This window comes from Carya illinoinensis, chromosome 9 (assembly GCF_018687715.1).
Source record: "Carya illinoinensis cultivar Pawnee chromosome 9, C.illinoinensisPawnee_v1, whole genome shotgun sequence".
Classification (NCBI taxonomy): domain Eukaryota; kingdom Viridiplantae; phylum Streptophyta; class Magnoliopsida; order Fagales; family Juglandaceae; genus Carya; species Carya illinoinensis.
This window is the reverse complement of record NC_056760.1, coordinates 9,015,634-9,031,368: the sequence shown is the minus strand read 5'-3', so window position 1 is coordinate 9,031,368 and position 15,735 is coordinate 9,015,634. Positions and strand designations below refer to the sequence as shown.

The window sequence follows — 15,735 nt, the reverse complement described above, 5'->3', positions numbered from 1 at the left end:
GATAAAGTTTTGAGGGAAGTAGCTAGTGAGGAAACTGTCGCTAGTATCTGGCTAAAGCTAGAACACCTCTATATGACAAAATCCCTGGCTAATAGACTCTGCAAGAAAACTAGGCTATATACTCTTAAGATGACCTCTCGAACTTCGATAGGGGAACATCTGGTCACTTTTAACAAGATTATATTAGACCTAGCCAATATAGACATTAAGGTGGAGGATGAGGATAAAGCAATCCTCTTACTGAGTTCTTTGGACTCCTCATACCAGAACCTTAAGGGGACCATGATGTATGGTAGAGATACCCTATCTCTAGATGAAGTGCAGTCTGTGCTTCATGCTAGGGAATTACAAAATCAAGAAAATACCAAACAAGAACATGGTGAGGGCCTGTCTATTAGGGGAAGACTAGAAAAGAGAGGCAAGAAAGGTAAAACTGATAACAAGAAAGGTAGGTCTAAGTCTAAAGGAAAATAGTTAAAGTGTTTCCTATGTCACAAAGAATGACATTTCAAAAAAGATTGTCCTGATAGGAAAACTAAGGCAGGAAACAAAAACAAAGGGGATGGGCATGTGGCTGTGGTGTTAGATGGGTATGAAAGTGCTGAGGTACTGAATTTATCTGAGGCAGGTCATGGAAAAGAGTGGATTTTAGATTTAGGCTACTCTTTTCACGTGTCCCAATATGGACTAGTTTGAAAGCTTTTCAGAATTGGATGGTGGGCATGTAATTCTAGGGAACAATAAATCCTGTAAGATCATGGGTATTGGGTGTATAAGGCTAAATTTACATGACTGGATGGAGAGACTTTTGAGGGAGGTCAGATTTATACCTGACCTAAAGAGAAATTTAATTTCTCTTGGTATGCTTGATAATTCAGGTTATTCCTTTAAGTCTGAAGCAGGGGTCCTTAGAGTTACTAAAGGCTCACTCACAATTATGAAATGGGTAATTAAGAATGGCCTTTATACCTTAGTTGGTAAAACCACTGTAGGGCAAGCATCCCCTGTACAGAATGCTATTGAGAAAAAAATCCGTACTCTTGCACAGGAGGTTAGGGCATGTTAGTCAAAAGGGACTTTTAGAACTACACAAACAAGGCTTGCTAAAAGATGCAGGCATGGATAATTTATCTTTCTGTGAGGACTGTGTTTATGGAAAGGCTAAAAGGGTTAGTTTTAAAAGGGCAACTCATATGACTACTCAGACCCTAGATTATGTACATGCTGGCCTTTGGGGACCTTCTAGAGTAACTTCTCATGGTGGAGGGAATTATTTCCTCTCCATCATTGATGACTAATCTAGGAAGGTATGGATTTACATTCTTAAACATAAGAGTGACACATTTGGAAAGTTTAAGGAATGGAAATCTTTAGTTGAAAATCAGGTAGACAAAAAATTGAAAACCTTAAGAAATGACAATGGGCTAGAGTTTTTGTCAATAGAATTTAATATCTTTGTCAAAAGGAGGGGATTCTAAGACACAAAACTGTGAGGGAAACTCCTCAACAGAATGGTCTAGCTGAAAGAAATGAATAGGACCATTCTAGAGAGGGTGAGATGTATGTTGTCTAATGCTCGGTTACCTAAGACTTTCTGGGCTGAAGCTGCTGCCACAGTTGTCCATTTAATTAACTGGTGTCCATCTTCTGCCATTGATTTTAAAACACCACAAGAAATGTGAACTGGGAAACCTCCTAGTTATGATTACCTCAGAATTTTTGGGTGCACATCTTATGCACACTCAAAAACTGATAAGTTAGACCCTAGGGCTCTTAAGTGCATTTTTATGGGATACCCTGAGGGAGTTAAGGGGTATAAACTATGGATAGATGAACCTGGCAGAAATAAATGTATAATTAGCAGGGATGTGATCTTTAATGAATCCCAAATGGCTCGGGTACAGAAGATAGATGCAGAACATAGACCTAGTGACTCTGAGGGAAATGTACAGGTTGAGGTGGAGAGAAAAAACACCTCAACAGATAGGAATACTGAAGAAGTCAGTAACTATAAGGACCCAATTTCAAAGGACTTAGATAAACCAGGTTCTGACTCTTACAATTTGGTAAGAGACAAGAAGAAAAGAACTATAAAACCACCTATTAGGTATGGTGAAGCAGAGCTTACAGCTTTTGCCTTGACTATTGCTGATGAATTTGTTTATCAAGAACCAAGGACCTATAAAGAGGCTATGGCTAGCAAGGATGCCACTAAGTGGATACTTGCTATGCATGAGGAAATGGAGTCTTTAAATAAAAATAAAACTTGGGATCTAGTTACAAAGCTTGATGGGGTTAAGTTGGTTGGATCCAAGTGGATTTATAAAAGGAAAGAAGGCATACCAGGGGTAGAAGGTACTAGGTTTAAGGCAAGGCTAGTGGCTAAAGGTTTCACTCAAAGAGATGGAATAGATTTTAATGAGATATTCTCTTCTGTGGTTAAGCATAGTTCCATTAGATTACTTTTGTCTTTCATTGCATATCATGATCTGCACTTAGAACAGCTGGATGTAAGAACTGCTTTTTTACATGGAGAATTGGAAGAGGTAATTTACATGCAACCCCCTGAGGGGTTTATAAAAGACGATAACTCTGATCAAGTTTGTTTGCTTAAAAAATCTTTATATGGTCTAAAACAATCTCTAGGCAATGGTATAAGAGATTTGATACTTATATGCTTGAAAATGATTTTAAAAGAAGCTGTTATGCCAGTTGTGTATACTACAAGGATGTTAATAGAATATTAATATATCTTTTGCTATATGTAGATGATATGTTGGTAGTATGTAAAGACCCTGGTTTCATTAAACAGGCTAAGTGTATGTTGAAATCTGAGTTTTACATGAAAGAACTAGGACCAACCAATAGAATTTTAGGAATGGACATTATAAGGAATAGGTCAGAGAGGTATGGACCAAGTTAAACCTGTAAGCACACCTTTAGGCCAATATTTTAAGTTGTCCATTAGTCAGGCCCCAGAAACATAATCATAAATGAAGTTTATGCATCAAATCCCCTATGCTAGCATGGTGGGAAGTGTGATGTATGCAATGGTCTGTACAAGACCTGATCTTACCTTTGCTGTCAGTGTTGTTAGTAGGTTTATGAGTAACCATGGTAAGGCACACTGGTAGGCCATAAATGGTTATTAAGGTATATTTCTGGAATTATGGATTTGGGCTTGAAATATGGGACTAATGTTAAGGAAGGTTGTGAGTTAGAAGGTTTTGTAGATGCGGATTATGTTGGTAATGTGGATACCAGAAAATCTCTAACAGGATATGTTTTTACTGCTTATGGGGGGGCTATTAGTTGGAAGTCAAACTTGCAATCTGTTGTAGCTTTGTCTACAACAGAGGCTGAGTATATAGCTATGACAAAGGCCATAAAAGAAGCCTTATGGCTAAATGGTATATCACATGAATTAGGTATTTTTAAAGGAAATATTATTGTACATTGTGATAACCAGAGTTCAATATATTTGGCTAAAAACCACATATATTATGAAAGGTCTAAGCATATAGATGTTAGGCTTCATTTTGTAAGGGATGTAATTGAGTTTAGGGAAGTTGGAGTGGAGAAAATTCCAACTGAGGAAAATCCCTCAAACATGATGACTAAATCCCTACAATTAGCAAAGTTCAAACACTGTTTGAACTTAATTAATATGCAATCTGTTAGGGGTCCCAAATAGGGGGACATAGCAGGAACAGCCAAGATGAGAGTAGGATAGAAGTTATGGTTAAAATATTGTCAAGGTGGAGAATTGTGAACATTGGTCATGCATGTGTGTCAATTATTTTACAATCACTATGTTATACTAACTGATGTATATGCAGCAAATAAATGGTACACTCAGCGATAAGCAGTAGCTTTTATATATGCAGTGACGAGAACATGTGTAGGGCACATGAGTATTAAGCGGTGGCGTCTCAGATAAAGATGAAAGGTGAAGGAGAGCCATTCGATCTAGCCACGTGTTGTAATTTGTTGGGCACGTATATATATGTAAGGTTTCTGTGTTAGGGCTACGGTGGATTATTCATTTGTGCATTCTGCCATTTCAGAGGGATTTTGGTGAGTCTGAGAGAGAGAGAGCTAGGGTTTTATAGAGGGAATAAGAAAGCCGTTTCTTGCGGCTTGTTTTGGCTTGATATTGGTTCAATCTTGTATATTGAGACACTGGCTTTGAAAGTTCATCAATAAAATGATCTCTGAGGTTGTTCCTGCTGTGGATGTAGGCCATTAGGGCCGAACCACATAATCTCTGTATGTATTTCTGATTTTTTTAATCTTTTCGTATTTCTTGTTGATTTACTGATTAATCTTACTAATCTTGTTATCTTTATCTCGTTTTATTGTATTTCTTTGGATTGGATTTCGATATTGAGTCTTTAAGATTATAAGGGACTCTCGTCGTATTCATAAGAAATATACTATAAAAATTAAGGTCATGAATCCTTAATTTTACTAAACTTTTGCAAAAGCCGTTGTCGAGAAGGTGTTAATTTCTTATGTTAGATTTTTCAGCACACGAGGACAGAAAATTCAAGAAGCCTTAAGTCATCGCATGCGCCAAGCTTGGTCCCCATCATTAAATGTAATTTCCTCCCCTTATCTTCATCTCCGACCTCACTTATGGTATGAGTTTAATTGAAACAAAAGACAAAATGGGAGAAAATTGGTAAACTGAACCTGCCAATGGCTTCAAAGTGCAAACTTTTATTTGGGAGTAACAGTGTGAGAAAACCATAGCCAAGAAAAAAAAAAATGGCTTCTTTCAAGTTTTCCTCATGCCTTGTGTGTCTAATATCCATCGTAATGACCTTGTTGAGCCTCACCATTGAAGCAGCTCCTACTTACGCATCTCACCACTGCCAAAATACAACCTTTTTCACTCCCAACAGCAACTACCAAGCCAACCTCGACTTCCTCCTCTCCGCTCTTTCTTCGAACTCCACCCTTCCCGAGGGATTCTATAGAATGAATTCCGGAAAGAACCCTCCCGACGCGATCATCGGCCGGTTTCTCTGCCGTGGTGATCTGACCCCGGACCTCTGTCAAAACTGCATCTCTACTGCAATGGAAGATGTACGGAAACGCTGTCCGTTTGACAAAGTGACCCTTATCTGGTACGATGAGTGCACGCTACAGTACTCCAATGATTCCCTCCTGGACAACATGGTACCATTTGATAATATTGCCAGCAGCAACCAGAGCGTCGTAGAGCAGGGCCGCTTCGACAGTTTGTTGTCCAGCACAATGAAGTCGTTGGCGGCACGAGCGGCCAATTCTCAGTCGGACAAGAAGTTTGCGACAGAGGAAGTTAAATTTACGAGCTCACAGACTCTGTACGCCCTGGCGCAGTGCGCGCCCGAGCTGTCTGTCGAATCGTGCATGACATGCTTGGAAAGTGCCATCGGCTCTATTCCTCAGTGCTGCGCTGGAGTACAGGGCGGAAAGGTTATGCTTCCGAGCTCTAATATCAGATATGAATTGTACCCATTTTACAATCATACTGCTGGACTTCCTGTTCCAGGTAAGGCATACAAGTTCGTTCTTCTACTTGAAAAAGAAATTAATTTCTCCAACAAATGAAGTCTGGGCATATAACGAAGAAATGAAATTTACAATATGGTTGTGCAAGAACCGAATAACTTTTTGAAAAAAGTGAATTAATACGGGACTCATATGAAAAAAATAAAATTTTTAATTGGGAATTTTACTCTTTTTCAAAGCGATAGCGCAACATTTACACACTTCATAACGACATATAGCATTACTTTTTCTTTTTTTTCTTTTTTCAGAAAAGAAAAAGTCAACGTCATCTTCAACCATCATCGCCGTTACAGTCCCAATAGCTGGCTCTATGATACTTTTCTTAGTAGGCTTGTACTTCCTGCGTAGAAGAACAAGGGAGAAATACAATAATTCACGGGGAGATAAAGGTAAACAATAAAAATTTTAGTTGTCATCATCATCTGTAATTAATCTTTGAACTTCTTGCCGCTGCCAACCATTTTGCTATGGTAATTTTTTCTCTCTCACCGTTTGGTTGTGTAGTTGCCATGGAAATTATATCTGCAGAGTCCTTGCAATTTGACTTGGCTACAATTGACGCTGCCACAAACAATTTCTCTGACGATAACAAGATTGGTAAAGGTGGTTTTGGTTCGGTTTACAAGGTAAGGATACAATATTATAAAAACGATTCATATACATATACACACGAGAATGGAATGTTCTAACCTTGTTCCAACTATATTCTTAGGGTGTTCTTTACAACGGACAAGAAATAGCAGTCAAGAGGCTATCCAGAACCTCCGGGCAGGGTCCAATAGAATTTAAGAACGAGATTGTGCTAGTTTCCAAACTTCAACATAGAAATCTAGTAAGGCTCTTGGGATTTTGCTTGGAAGGAGGAGAAAAGATACTCATTTACGAATATGTGCCCAACAGAAGCCTTGATTACTTTTTATTCGGTTTGGCCATCTGAACTCATGCCTAGTTCTTTGATTTATAATTTATGGTGCCCAGTAGGTTGCATGATAAGCATTTCTCTTTAAATAACATGACATCTCCAAAGGCAGTACCAATGATTCGAACCACTTGTCATTAACTTTTTACAAGTGGAATCACTGCTTATAAGACACTGAAAGTTTTAAAAAGTAATGAAAGTAAAGTTAATCTTTCCAAATGAGTTCAACTCTGTCGTCATCTCTATGATAATTACCGAATTCTAATATTTGATTTTGCCAAATTTATAGACTCTGAAAGGCAACGGCAATTGGATTGGTCAAGCCGTTACAAAATTATTGGAGGGATTGCCAGAGGGCTTCTTTATCTTCATGAAGATTCTCGGCTTAGAATTATACATCGTGATCTCAAAGCTAGCAATGTTTTATTAGATGCAAATATGAATGCAAAAATTTCAGATTTTGGCATGGCAAGGATAGTTGTAGTTGATCAAACTCAAGCAAATACAAATAGAATCGTTGGGACATAGTAAGTATTCAATCACTATATCTGTCTTTGCATGATCTGAATTGTCAAGTTTATTTATTGTCTTACAGAATGTGGAAATTATTGAGAAGGGAAAGATAGGCTGTACTTGTTTCAGAGTTCTGTTTGAATTCATATTAATGGTGATAAATTGATCCATGAGCTTCCTCCGATTGCCGATCTATTTTCTGGCGAGGGCTGTATGAAACCTTTTGTGCATTTCATATTTTAAGCTGAATATTGACCTTAAATATCATGACATATTTTAACAGATTTACTTATATGATTGGATTTCCAAATTTTACTTGTTATATTTCCTTGGTATAGGCATATAACTTCAGCATTGGTTTGTAGTGGTTATATGTCTCCAGAGTACGCGATGCATGGAAGATTCTCGGTGAAATCCGATGTGTTTAGCTTTGGGGTCCTACTTCTTGAGATTATAAGTGGAAAGATGAACAACTGTTTCTTTCAATCAGAACACAATAAGGACCTCTTAGGCTACGTGAGTCATGTTTCAATAATGTGTTAATTTGTGAATACTAGTATAGCTAATCCGCTTCAAGTACTGAAGCAAAAAACATAATTGGGGTGAATCTAATACTGCAGGTTTGGAAAAAATGGAAGGATGGAAGACCCTTGGAATTGTTGGATCCAATTATTAGGGGTTCTTTCGTGAAAAATGAAGTAATTAGATGCATTCATATTGGATTATTGTGTGTTCAGGAAGATCCAGCCAACCGACCTACAATGGCAGCAATAGTTCTCATGCTCGACAGTCACTCTGTTAGCCTCCAATTACCTCAGCAGCCAGCATTTCTACTCTGGAGTAGGGCAAGGAAGAACATGGCGCCAGATGAGGTGGCGCTTGATAGTTCTACAAACCAGCCAGTGCCATGGTCTGTTGATGAAGCATCAATCACTCAACTACACCCACGTTAGTGCTAGGAAGCGAGGTGCTGTCCATACTATTTACTTGTTCGTTGTCTCCAAATAATGAAACTAGCACTTGTGTTTGGCTATAGTTTTTGTTTAAGGAATGTGAAGTTAGGGCAGTATTTCTGATCCCGGAGTCTTTTACTTTGGAGAGATGCACAAACATGGATCTTGTGGTCATAACATTTTGCGAGTACTACTCATTGGGCTAAGTTATATCAGAATACAAATGGGAGTTTAGAGACTGGTATGAATGATGAAGTAAACTCTTGAAAGAGAGAATACCAGGATTTGGGAATAACTATTTCTTGTTCTCATATATAAAAAGTGGTTTTACATATTAGGTCCAGGCATGTGAAAAATAATAATAAGATCTTCACTCAAAACATTGACTCTTGGTGCTAAATGTTGTTACTAATTGATAACCATGAAACAAGGTGTTCGATAGAGATTCTCTGTGATTGCATGATTATATTGAATGGTCTCGTTATGGAGAGACAGCTCCTACACATATCATCCTTTTATTATTTTTCAACACCATGCTAAATGGTTAAAAATGATTCATTTTCGTTTGATGCCCCGTTAAAACGATGAAAATAATATTTAAAAAATCAATAATATTTTTTATTTAAATTTTCTTTTCAAGTCTAGTACTCGTGAATTATTTTTATTGTTATTATTTTTTTGTGTGAAAAGTGAAACTTAAAAAGAAAGTTACAAAAATAGGCGGCATGTTCTTTCCAACTTCCATCCCGAGTTTTGCTAGGTACAAGTACACTGTGCACCAATTTGAGTTCCGATGACATTTTTTTATTTAAAAAAATATAAAAAGAAAAATTTTAAAAAGAAGAAAGTCTTATATCTCATGAAAATTATTTTTGTCTTCAATTCACATAATTTTGTTAAACATATGTCTTACATATCAATATAGGTGCGCAAGTTGGTACACAAAGTGTGGTTGCAAAAAGATTTTTCCATTTCCAATAACTATTTCCAATAGGAAAATATAGTTGCAAGCACAATTGTGCACTAATCTGTGCACTAATATGATGTGATTGGTCAAAAAGTAGATTTTATTGAAAACAGTGTTAATTTAAATTTTAAGTATGAATAAATTAGTATTGGTACACAGATTAGTGCGCGACTGTGCTTGTACGTAGCAAAACTCTTTCCAATAGGAAAACTCTTGGTATAAGTGGTTTCAGTGCACCGATGCGCACCGATATCCTACGTGGCCGTTTATTTAAACGGTGCGTTGGGAGTAAAAAGCAGGCGAGAATGAATTTTGTTTGGAACTGGGAATGAATTTCGCTCGAGTTTTGCTACATACAAGCACGGTTGTGCACTAATCTGTGCACCAACACTGATTTATTCATACTTAAAATTTAAATTAACACTGTTTTCAATAAAATCTACTTTTTGACCAATCACATCACATTAGTACACAGATTAGTGCACAATTATGCTTGCAAGTATACTTTTTCATTTCGCTCGCATCCCCCCGTCTGGTGTCCTCTCCCAGTTTTTGTCTATCACTAGTCACTACCGCCGTGGAGTGCCTCTTCTCAAGTTAAACCCCTATATTTGGGTTCCGAACCCTAACCCAAAAGAGGAGTGTTGTTGCTGCTTCTTCTCCGTGATTTACTGTACTTGACAGGTTCTCTCTCTCTCTCTCTCTCTCTCTTTTTCTCTCCATTGCTTCATACTTCATCTTCTTCTTGGATTCCAAATACCCTGCGAACGGAAATTCCTTGGCAGTTAATCCGTTTCGCTGGGTAGCGGAGTATGGAATCTGAAGTCTCTAGTCCCTGTCCGATTTTTCATTTGGAATCAACACCTGAAGGTGAGTTTCCGATTTAATTTTTTCTTCTTTTTGAATCTCTATATTGCTGAAGTTTTAATGAAGATCGAGGAACAGTGGAGTATGTATTGTTTTTAATCTATGTTTAATTACGAGAAGCTTGTATTGCAGCTCTGTGGACTTAATTCTGATTCTTTTGAAAGGGGAATATTTCTGATCTTGTGGAAATGGCTGTTCAGGCATATTTTTCTATTACTAATTATCATGTATTTACGAGGTTCATATTGGTATCTAAATGCTTGTACGCATAGAAATGAGAAGGATATGTGACTGATTATGAAGTCATATTGACTTGTAAAAATTAACACTTTTTCCGGTCACAAAAGGCAGGGAATGGGTGGATTTGGTTGAAAAAGCCAAAAATGGTAGTCTTTTGCTTTGGAATTTACTTGTAGAGAGTGGTATCTTTTTTTTTTTTTTTTATAAGTAATAAGATATTTCATTGATATAAAGGTAGGCATAGCCTAAGTACACTAGAGGTATACGAAAGCATACACCTGTTTAAGAATTAGAAACCGTTACAAGGAAATCATGGAAGCTAAGACCATTTAGATCTAAAGCAATGGCCCACATAAACAAATTCTTCCAAAAAAAGCTCCTAAACTCTTCCAAGGAACGCTCATGATCCTAAAAAAGTCTCTCATTACATTCACTCCAAATACACCAAAGGATACAAATAGGGGCCATCTTCCATACAGCTGCAATTTGTGGTGTCCCAGTGAGTCCTCTGCAATATGCCAAAAGATCAACCACACGGCCAGCATCACCCATGCTATTCCCACCTTGCTGAAAAAATAGTTCTAGATATCTCTAGCAAACTCACAATGTAAAAGTAGATGATCCGTCGTTTTCCCACTCTTACAACACAAACAGCACCAGTCCGTTATTATAAGGCCACGTCTTCTAATATTATCATTAGTCAATATCTTCCCTAGGGCTGCTGTCCAGACAAAAAAGGCAGCCTTGGTGGGTGCTTTACTCCAAATTTCTTCCAAGGGAAAGAATGTCCTTATTGCCTGGTAAAAGAGTCATAAAAAGAGCATACTGTAAATTTCCCATTCCTAGAGGGTCTCCAAATCATCTCATCTTCAGTTGTGGCAGCAAAAGGAATGTTATACAGCAAGTTAAAGAAATCCACTAGAATATTCACTTTCTAGTCATGTGCATCCCGAGTAAGGCTGATATTCTACTCTTGTGAACCTTGGAGAATTACCCGCAAATCAGCCACCATGGCTTCTAGTTCCCTTGCAATGCTGAAACTAGAGGGGTAAGCATCCATCAAAGCCGTGTCTCCCACCCAGGTATCCTTCCAAAAGCTAATCCTCCTTCCATCCCCCAAGCACAACCGAGTATTACTAGCAAAAGAATCCCATCCTTTTCGTATGAACTTCCATAACCCCACTCCATAGGACCCCCTTCCCTCTTTTGAGCACCAAACCTTCATTTAACAACCATATATCAAGTCAATCACCCCTTTCCATAAAGCTCCCATCTCATAGTTATAACGTCACAACCATTTACCTAGTAATGCCCTATTGAGAAAGGATTGGGAGTTTTCAATTCATAAGTAGCATACACTCAGGCTTCATGCTTATTAATTGGCATAACATATTTTTGCTAAGTGGTTTGGTTGTGCAAACCGAGCACTAGATATGCAATCATGTCTATAGATAGCGGATATGCGATTAAATTAACTGCTAATGATGAGGAGAATTTACTATGGGATATTTGACTTGAGTCTTGCCTCTATTTTACTTGTCATTTAAAATTAGAATTCCCGAGTTCAAGATATGATTGAGAAATGGTGACTCTCCTCTTTGTCACTCTCTCCCAACCTATCCTATCCTACCCATGTTACCAATATAGAAAAGGATGGTTGGGGTCTATCACGAATAGTTTCTGTGGGAGATTGCCATTGGATTGTGTGCTATTGTAAGCCAGTGTTGTCAAACATTGTTCACAGCAATGCACTTTTGTTTAGAATGGAACATGCACTTGCTGGGTCCAATTAATTGGTTCGTTCATATTAGTTTTTCTCTCTTCAATTAGGTATTATTAATCACACTTGTGGGGATGTGTATATGTGAACTTGCATTTGGTGGAATTTCCCTTTTGGGACAGAGAAGTCTACTGACTACATTAAAAGAAACCAGGAAAATGTTTTTTTTTTCTCCCTGTTTTTTTTTCTATTAACATGCAACTTGAAGCTACTAAGTGTTTTAGTAGAATTTCCCTTTGTTTTTTCATGTTGGAGCAGGTAAGGAAGCCCTACACCATTGTAAAACAAAGAGAAAAATGGACAGAGGATGAGCACCAGAAGTTTATTGAAGCCTTAAGGCTTTTTGGTCGTGGTTGGTGTCAAATCGAAGGTAAGATTGGCAATTGGTGATTTGGGATAGTTTATTCATATCTATTGGCCGTCCAATCAAAGTGAGGTTTCTCTCATTTTATGCAGCACATGTAGGCACCAAAACTGCAGTTCAAATTCGAAGTCATGCTCAAAAATTCTTCTCTAAGGTTTAATGCCTATATTCACGGTCTAATTCCTATTATAAAGCATACACGGAATTGTAAAACTACTTCTAGATCAATTAAAATCATATAGAGTGCATTTTTTTGTGGGTTTGTCTAGTTATATCTTTCCTCTGCATTAACCTTTTTTTACTTACGGCTTTCAGGTGGTTTGGGCATCCAGTAAAAGCATTGAAAACTCCATTAATGAACCAGTTGAGATACCTTCTCCATAGCCAAAGAAGAAAAGCTCGCATCATTATCCTCGTAAATCGCTTGATTCTCCTAATGGAATATCATTAACAAATCAAACTGAGAGGTCTCCATTGCCATATTTATTGGTGGCCAAGGAAGGCACCAAATCAACTTGCAGTTGTGATGACAAAGTTGTGTATTTTGTTGTAATGGATGTAGCCAGTTGTATTTTGATTTAATGGACGCGTAGTAATGTGTATTTTGTTGTAAAGGACATAGCCATGTGTATTTTGATTTAATGGACGTAGTCATGTGTATTTTTTTGTAATGGATGTAGCCATGGCTATTTTGATTTAATGGACGTAGTCGTGTATTTTCTTCACTTTGATTTAATGGATGTGCAGTTGGATCAGATTTGGAAGACAACTTTTTCTCTAATGATCATAGATCACTCATGTTTGGAACAGGTTTTACTTGGAAATTATTTAGGTGGACCTAATTGGGAGGAACTTCTCTTTGAGCTCCAAGGTATGAATTTTAGGGTAGTGCATCAATATCGAGAAGGAAATCAAGCAGCTGATTATTTGGCTAAACAGGGCAAGCTTCAACGAAATGTCATCCACAATGATACAAACCAATTGCCGAGGTATTTAAAAGGCCTTATTCGTACTGATTTTTTGGGATTGTCGTACATTAGAGCTTGAGTTTCGTTTTTGGTTTTTTTGTTTGTTTGTTCTGTTCCGTGTCTTTAGGCCTGTTTAGAGGTTTTGATTTTTATTTATTTATGCATGTTTAGCTCTCTATAGGCTTGTTTAGTTTTGTTTATTCTGGTTTTTTGGTCTTTGTTTGGTTTGGCTTTTGGGAGGTCTTGGAGTTCCTTATTTGTTAATCTCCCAGTTGCTTTGTGTGTAACCACGGTTTTCCTCCGCCATAAATGAGAGCTTATTAATAAACTTGGGACGAGGCTGCTATGAGGGTAGCTACCCGCTCTTTGGAAAAAAAAACTACAACCAAGGCTCTACCACTACTCATCAATGCACAACCACTGCCCCTAAAGAAAATAATTCTTAATTATAACACATAAAAAAGTTTTAAATCGATTACAAATATGATGAAAAATAAGCGCACTACTTAACGAATAAACTTTTCACCTGACTAGTCCATGTAGATGGGTTGGCATCAGTATGAGGAACAAATGGTGGTAATCATGCATGTGGCATTGGTGGATGGCGATCATGCATATAGTTTGAGAAATTCAGAAAAAAATGGTATTGGCCGGTATCACCTAATATATAAACCAATAATTATTATGAAACAAATATGTACTAATATATTTATGCTCACGTCATTTGATTGAGTTATTTGTTCCTTTTGTTATATGCGAAAGAAGGAAAATTAAATTTAGAAAATAAGCAACACAAAGTATAAACATTATTAGAACAATCAAATGAAGTTGATTTAATATTTACTTCACCTGGGTTGTTAGATTGGTTGATGGATTTGCAGTAGGAGACGTTGATCCAAGTGGATAGAATGGAATTGGTATCACCTACGGAACAAAACCAGTCATGATAATAAAAAAAATGCAATTTTAAATTTTGTTCTAATGAATACCTAGGTTGCTAGATTTATTGATGGATTTGTTGCTGGATCTGCGGTAGGAGGTGTTATAGGAGATGCATGCTCATTCCCTTTCTCCATCTAGAGAATATTTTAGAACCTTAAAAATCATCTAAAACCAACCAGAACAAATCATTCATATAATTCGAAACAAATCCAACTTTATTGAAAACCCTAGTGTAAGGGTTGCGACAAGCTGTAAAAAGAAAACAAAATGTGAAAATGTGAAAAAAAAAATTGTTCTGGTCTAAATTGTAGTTTGAGCTGTTATTGTGCTTGTGTGTGGGTACACAGTTGTGACATTTAAATCAATCTTTGAAGTCATTGAAATGTACACATTAGTAACTGTGGCTTGATCTTTAATTTTTTTCAGCAATTTTTTTTTTTCTCAACTACACAATTTGATGCATTGCATGAGAGTAGTCCTATAATATAAATGAACTGTATAAAAAAGAGTTGTATTACTTGTCTTGAAGTTCATACAAAGATTTAGCAGAAAATTCCAAGTAAATTACCAAAAGAAGAAATCAACAACACTTGCTTTTACATACTCATCATACACCAATGGCATGTGAAAGTCATGCATCTGTCCTATAACCAACCCCACCTCCTCCTAGACTTAAAAAAAAAAAAAAAAAAAAAAAAAAAAAAAAAAAAAAGAGAGAGAGAGGGAGAGAGAGAGAGAGAGAGAGAGAGAGAGAGAGCCAAAACTCCCCCAACTCAACCATTCAATCCCAAATTAACATGCAATGCAGTTAAACTAAACATGCTAATGCACAACACCAAAAAACTTGTTTTCCACAAAACTCTCCCCTGGTTAAACTAAAAATGCTACTGCAAAACTACATATTTTAATCCAATTGATAATTATTCCAAACATCTCATTTCATAGAGTCGGTAAATTCTTCAAACTATCTCAATCACATCCTTTGCACACCCTCTCGAAAAGCTCACCACCATCTTAGTAGATAACAGCAGCACATAAAGAAAATTGTAATCAGCTCTATCAAAAATTTAAAATAATAAAGTATTTAAATTTAATAATTTATTTAATAGTCCAACCGTTTATGTTTCAAGTTAGAGAAACTTTATCTATCAGCTTTCTTTATATATCAAATTACAATTTTTATAATAGTCTATAAATGTATAGGACAGGTGTCCTCCAATCCTACCATTGAGGAAATCTGATTGTAGCCACAGTAGTCTATAAATAGTCTATAAATATCCAATACCTGAGACAAGAAAAGAAGGTGAATACGAATTCCTCATATGCTTTTGGGCAAACTCTCAAACACTTGCTATACATACTGAGAACTAATCTCAATATGGTATCAAGAGCCTGATAAGACCATCGTCTTCTACAATTTCCTTTCCTTTTTTCTTTCTCTTCTCTTTCACAATCCAATGGCCTCAGAAGACTCTTCTCCCATTTTTACTACACAAAACACGGCACCAAATCTACTTCCTACACTACTTCACTCTGCAAGTAGCTCTGTTACCATGAAACTTACTATATAGAACTTTCTCCTATGAAAATCTCAAATGGTTCCCTTCTTAAAGGGCTATCAGGTGTTCGGTCATGTGGATGGTTCTCTTGAAATACCTCCCTC

The 15,735-nt window shown here is 37.0% G+C and overlaps 1 protein-coding gene and 1 long non-coding RNA gene across 5 annotated transcripts; both read left to right on the top strand.

Moving 5' to 3' along the window:
• Window positions 1-4,639: 4,639 nt before the first annotated feature.
• Window positions 4,640-8,239, top strand: LOC122277188 (cysteine-rich receptor-like protein kinase 10). Of its 3 annotated transcripts, none has more exons than XM_043087093.1 (7): window positions 4,640-5,539; window positions 5,808-5,948; window positions 6,064-6,185; window positions 6,272-6,482; window positions 6,768-7,005; window positions 7,357-7,507; window positions 7,729-8,239. In XM_043087093.1, exons 1-7 carry the CDS (start codon window positions 4,771-4,773, stop codon window positions 7,942-7,944), a joined length of 1,848 nt encoding a protein of 615 aa, XP_042943027.1. In that variant the 5' UTR covers window positions 4,640-4,770; the 3' UTR covers window positions 7,945-8,239. The 3 variants fall into 3 exon arrangements, with proteins under 3 accessions (XP_042943027.1, XP_042943024.1, XP_042943028.1); XM_043087090.1 differs by having other exon boundaries at window positions 4,641-5,539; window positions 7,612-8,239; XM_043087094.1 differs by lacking the exons at window positions 4,640-5,539; window positions 5,808-5,948; window positions 6,064-6,185; window positions 6,272-6,482 and having other exon boundaries at window positions 6,872-7,005; window positions 7,330-7,507; window positions 7,612-8,239.
• Window positions 8,240-9,081: 842 nt separating this feature from the next.
• On the top strand, window positions 9,082-12,909 carry LOC122277196. Of its 2 annotated transcripts, XR_006228950.1 has the most exons (4): window positions 9,082-9,781; window positions 12,057-12,168; window positions 12,255-12,316; window positions 12,478-12,909. It is a non-coding gene; the product is annotated as an uncharacterized LOC122277196 (long non-coding RNA). The 2 variants fall into 2 exon arrangements; XR_006228949.1 differs by having other exon boundaries at window positions 9,086-12,168.
• Window positions 12,910-15,735: the final 2,826 nt, after the last annotated feature.